The 6,074-nt window shown below is 43.4% G+C and overlaps 1 protein-coding gene across 1 annotated transcript in view; it reads left to right on the plus strand.

Annotated features, from left to right (window-relative positions):
* LOC139268025 (volume-regulated anion channel subunit LRRC8B-like) overlaps positions 1–1,798 on the plus strand; it is a 40,635-nt gene extending 38,837 nt beyond the window's left edge. Inside the window, exon 2 of the mRNA XM_070886001.1 lies at positions 1,526–1,798. Coding sequence (XP_070742102.1) covers positions 1,526–1,798 — 273 coding nt within the window. The remainder of the gene's footprint in view (positions 1–1,525) is intronic.
* Positions 1,799–6,074: the final 4,276 nt, after the last annotated feature.

Genomic DNA, 6,074 nt, shown 5'->3' on the forward strand with positions numbered 1-6,074 from the left:
TGGCCCACAAGCAGTGCTGCAAAGGCACTTGCCTCATGAATCCGGCCCTTCTCGCCTCCTTTTTCCTGCCGGGATTCCCGAGTCCCGGAAAACCTGGCCTACAGAAGTTAAAAAATAAAACATTAGTTAAAATGGGGGCACGCTGCCTCCTTAAAAGATTTTAGTGACCAGCCAGTCTCCTGAGAGCGGGTTGGTCACCCTCCTCCCTGCCCCCCGCCATTCCCTGATCCACCTCCGTTAAATGGGCAGGTTGGAGACGGGATGGGGTTGGGTTTTCCGTTTTTAAAATTTTCCACCAGATGTAGTGCATAGAATTACACAGAAACAGGCTGTTCGGCCCAACCAGTCCATACTGGTGTTGATGATCCACACGGGTCTCCTCCCACCTTACTTCACCACACCCTATCCTTATCAACATATCCTTCTATTCCTTTCTCCCTCATGTGTTTATCTAGCTTCCCCTAAAATGCATCAATCGTATTGAAAGTATTGAATTCAATCCCACAACTTGCCATGTGTATGTGTGATTTGAACGTATGATGTTGGGTTATTTGTCTCGTGCCCTAACCCCTGCACATCCATTCCCAGGACAAGTGCACAAAAGCTGGGAATGACTTTAACCGCTCTCCCCATCCTTCCTGTTGGGATGTATCGAACAGCTGGTCAGGGCATTCCAAATCTAACACAATAAAGTGACGGGTCAGAAGTTCAATGGCAAAGAGGGCAGTCACTGACACACAGCTCTGAGATTCCGTGCTGCAGCTCTGACGAAAGGTCATTGACCTGAAACGTTAACTCTGCTGCCTGACCTGTTGAGCATTTCCAGCAGTTTCTGTTGTTAATTGTATTTTAATTCTTTGACTAAGTAAGTTTTGGAATTATTTGGTAGATGTGAACACTTACTTGATTTAACATTCTTGGATGCCACATCTGTGAGATATGATTGCAATGACCATTTGTCACGGTTTTGCCACCAGAACTTTTTGTTTTAATGTTAAACATTATACTGCAGCTTGATGTGCAATTAACAACAACAACAACAACTTGTATTTATATAGCAGCTTTAACGTAGTGAAACGTCCCAAGGTGCTTCACAGGAGTGTTACGAGATTAAAAATTTGACACCGAGCCGCATAAGTAGAAATTAGCGCAGGTCAAAGAGGTAGGTTTTAAGGAGCATCTTGAAGGAGGAAAGAGAGGTAGAGAGGCGGAGAAGTTTAGACAGGGAGTTTCAGAGCTTGGGGCCTGGGCAACAGAAGGAACGGCCACCAATGGTTGAGCGATTATAATCAGGGATGCTCAAGAGGGCAGAATTAGAGGAGCGCAGACATCTCGGGGGGTTGTGGAGCTGGAGGAGATTACAGAGATAGGGAGGGGTGAGACCATGGTGGGATTTGAAAATAAGGATGAGAATTTTGAAGTCGCAGTTATGCTCGATGTATATATGTTATAGTAAAAGTTTTCAGTTAGAAACCATTATACCATGGCCAAACTGATTCATTTTTAACTTGGTGTTCTTTTCTAGTTGGAAGCTTTACCCAATGGACTATTTCAATGCAGTACCCTGCGGACATTGCTTGTGGGGAGAAACAGCCTGACCGTGTTATCACCTCTAGTGGGTGATCTGGTGAACCTTGTACATTTGGAACTTATTGGAAACCAGCTGGAATCCCTGCCTGTAGAACTAGGCCGGTGTAACTTTAAATTAGGAGGCCTTGTTGTGGAAGAGACACTCATAAATTCATTACCCGCCTCCGTAAGAGAACGTTTGGAACTAAACGACAAGGATCAACTGTAATCTAATTTTAGGCCAAAATTGGCCAGACACAGTGTTTATAGCTAGTTGAGATTATGGGAAGAAACATTCAACTTTTATTGTCGGTAAGGACCATGGCTCGTGGCCACGTGCATTTCTCAACACGGAAAACCAACAGATATCAGATATATCAGACAGCAATCTACCGGGTATCCAGAAGAACATATGTATTATAAAAAGAATTACCAATTTAGACGTGTAGGGAACTAAATCAATTTGAGGGAAGTAGATCGTAAACCACAGAAGGGAGAAGAATTGAACATTGATCAAGAAAGCAACAAATGTTGCGATGCTGAATCAGCCATCCTTGTTATAAATGAAATGAGTTTGTTGATTGATGTTCTTTGTGGTGTTTACAGAACATATATATTTGCACAATGTACAGACTGGGAATCTTGGGGGGAGGGGGGGGGCGGGATTATTCAGATTTCCAAAATAAATATATAAAGTGTTAAATAAAAGTAAAATTGCACTATAAGACTATGAGAATGTTTCACATCCTGAATTGTGTTTCCGTTCAGATGAATGCTCTGAGAGAAAGGCCAACACCTACTATTTTGCAATGATCAGTCAGTAATTGGGAGCCATGGCAACTGTTGAGTGTGCTGAAGTAGCTAGAATGTCTATTTATTTCTCTTCACTCTGCCATTTCGTTGTTGAGTTATTTTAACTTGGGACATATTCTGACAATGGAATGAATTGGCACTGCATATTTTCAAAGATATATTTTGTTGGGTTATATTGACTTTAATATTCTTTAAAAGCTTTTAATAAATATTTGGCATACCAGTTTCTTCGCACTGTTTGAAATAGCGAAAATTCACCATCTGATTGATTAACATCAGGGATGTAACATAACAATTTCTCCATTGCATTCTTTCCTCTTTCTTTTCCGCTCAGTTATATAGCATTACACAGGATATACTGCACAGAAACAGGCCATTTGGCCCAACCAGTCCATGCCAGCATTTATGCCCGACTCGAGCCTCCTCCCATCTTTGCTCATCTAAATCTATCAGCATAACCTTCTATTCCCTTCTCCCTCATATGCTTATCTCGCCTCCCCTAAATGCATCTATACTATTCGCTTGAACCACTCCCTGTGGTAGTGAGTTTCACGTTCTCACCACTCTCCGGGTAAAGAAGTTTCTCCTGAATTCACCATTTGATTTCTTGATGACTATCTTATAAGAGAGGGATGGAGTACAAAAGCAGGGAGGTCCTGCTGCAACTCTATAGCGTATTGGTGAGGCCGCACCTGGAGTACTGCGTGCAGTTTTGGTCACCTTACTTAAGGAAGGATATAGTAGCTTTGGAGGGGGTACAGAGACGATTCACTAGGCTGATTCCGGAGATGAGGGGGTTACCTTATGATGATAGATTGAGTAGACTGGGTCTTTACTCCTTGGAGTTCAGAAGGATGAGGGGTGATCTTATAGAAACATTTAAAATAATGAAAGGGATAGACAAGATAGAGGCAGAGAGGTTGTTTCCACTGGTCGGGGAGACTAGAACTAGGGGGCACAGCCTCAAAATACGGGGGAGACAATTTAAAACCGAGTTGAGAAGGAATTTCTTCTCCCAGAGGGTTGTGAATCTGTGGAATTCTCTGCCCAAGGAAGCAGTTGAGGCTAGCTCATTTAATGTATTCAAATCACAGATAGATAGATTTTTAACCAATAAGGGAATTAAGGGTTATGGGGAGCGGGCGGGTAAGTGGAGCTGAGTCCACGGCCAGATCAGCCATGATCTTTTTGAATGGCGGAGCAGGCTCGAGGGGCTAGATGGCCTATTCCTGTTCCTAATTCTTATGTTCTTATGTTCTTATTGATGACCTCTAGTTTCCTCCCCATGTCAAACAAATCACATTAGCTTCCACAAATTCATCTAGTATCAATGCATTCCTTCCCCAAATGTCACCGTCTCTCCTTTGGTGGGACTTTCCATTGTTGCGAGGCTTCCAGCCTCATTGCCCAGTTGAAAATTAGAGAGACTCAATTGACTGAGGTGTATTTGTTAGGTGGAGGATAATATCAGCCTGTCTGACAGTACTCCCGTCACAAACTCAAGTAATATCTGCTCAGCAAGTTGTGATGGCTTTACTAGAGTGGGTAAAGTTCTCCTTCTTGCACCAGCTTGCCCCAACACATGCCTTCCAGCCCTGAAACAGTTAAGGGTGGCTGAGAGATATATGCTGTTTTTCTTTTCGTTAGTTCATATTAAATGCCACCTAAACATGCAGCTGTGAGGATGGGACACGCATGGTGAGAGAAAGCCACACAATGTGACTCGTGCAACTGGTCTAATTGCACGACTGCAAGCATTGCCACAGATGGGAGGAAATCAGACGGCAGGTTAGGTTTAGTCAGTCCACTGACTTCGCCTCCAGCTCCCAATTGCCCAAGCCTCAGCCCCACCATTCGCGCCTAAAATCTAGTAGCAAGTTTCAGTCCATCAAGTGAGAGACTGGGAGAGCTAGCCACTAGTACTATGCATAAATTGTAGCAGTGTGTTTGGAGGAGCTTTTACTCCACACAAGCAGAAGATCTCTGTAATTGGGCTAAGACACACACATACACTGTTTTGTAAGAACTACTAAATGTTAAATGAAGTGGGAAATTTAGAACTACGTATTAGTGTTGCAGAAGATTAAAGTTCAGCGAAATGCAGTGTTCACTCACAATCAAAATATACAAGCTGGGCGTGCAATATTTCTGACTTATTTCATGGAAATATACTTCTTATTTAATAGGAATCCAAATTAAGAATTAGAAAATTTGTCACGAAAATATTAAACAGGAAAATGGGTTTGGAGATTCCAAGATTACTTAGCGGGCAAAATTAGAAGGATTAAGTGGAACGACTTATTTCTAGAACAAAATGACCTAATTGCCTACTAATGGTCATGGAAGTACTTGGCATAGTCAAAATATACTGTTAGTAGCATTTGAATATAAATTCAAACCTCTCAATTTATAGGGGGAATATTGGGCATTAGATTTGGACTTGTGGGGAGAAACACGCTTTGGCTGGTCACTGAGCACTCCGAACCTATATTTGCAATTTAGTGCCATTTGTAAGTTAAGTCATCCACTGGGGAAACATTACAGTTAAAGCTTTTAAGACACTGTTTTCAACACTGTCACAGCGTTTACGGTGAGTGGAGCTTGCCCTCACCCCACACAATCAAGAAAAGTGCTTCATATTAAACTCTGTCATTACAGCGATAAGTTTCCATTAGTCCAACAATGAATCCCAATTACAGTAAGTTGCTACACTGGGACAAGTAGAAGTGACACCAGGCGAGCAAGGTGAGACGGAGCTTGCACCGCAGAGGTCAGATGTTGAAGGACGATGGTGCTTGACAGTGTTAAATGTCACAGAGAGGTCGAGGAGGAAATGAAAGGTCAGTGCATCAATCATTGAGTGCCGTTAACCAGGATGGCATCGTTCCAGTGAGCCTGGCAGAAGCCAGACAGAAGCTGATTTAACCACAGGGTAATGGAATAGGTGAGCTTGAAGCTGGAGGGCAGCAATACCTTCGGCCATCACCTTGCTCGCTCCAATGTTCTGAACATTTGCTACTGGAATGGCCTTTATTCTACCTGTTCATAGTCAATGGATCCCGTTTGAAATATTAATGAAGATTGTGTTGGGGTACTTGTCAATGTAACACCAGATGTATAATGTATGTTAATCTAATGTCAGCTGTGGGCAAACTCTTAAGGGGCGAAATTTCCCTGCGCCCCGACTGGAGACGGTAACCTGCTGAATTGGGCTTACCGCCCTTCAATGAAGTGGAGCGCAATCTCACACGCTCCACTTCCTCTAGGGACGGATCCCGGGGCGATGCTGGGGCAAGTAGTGCAGCGCTACGCGGATGCTCCATGTAGTGCTGACGCACTTCAATGGCCCCTCCCCTTCTCTTAAAGGGGAGGGCAGCTGCGCACTCTGCAAGGCCTCTGATTGCTTCCACCACACCCACCAGGGCAGGATGGGACCAGGCCTGCAACCCGACACCCAAAACGGAGTCGCTAACGGGTCTCTGAAAAGGGGGTAATTCACCCCCTTAGAATCCAGAATTCAAGAGCAACTTAGTGAACATTAAGAAATGCATAGGATATTCAAGGCCAGCATGAATTTGGCATGGACTTGTGAATGTTTGATAAATGTAATACATTTTTTTAATTAACTAATTGGATAGACAAAGGGAGCACAGTAGACATGTTGGCCGCAATTTTGCTGATGGTGACAACAC

This window comes from Pristiophorus japonicus, chromosome 8, assembly GCF_044704955.1.
Source record: "Pristiophorus japonicus isolate sPriJap1 chromosome 8, sPriJap1.hap1, whole genome shotgun sequence".
Taxonomy (NCBI): Eukaryota; Metazoa; Chordata; class Chondrichthyes; family Pristiophoridae; genus Pristiophorus; species Pristiophorus japonicus.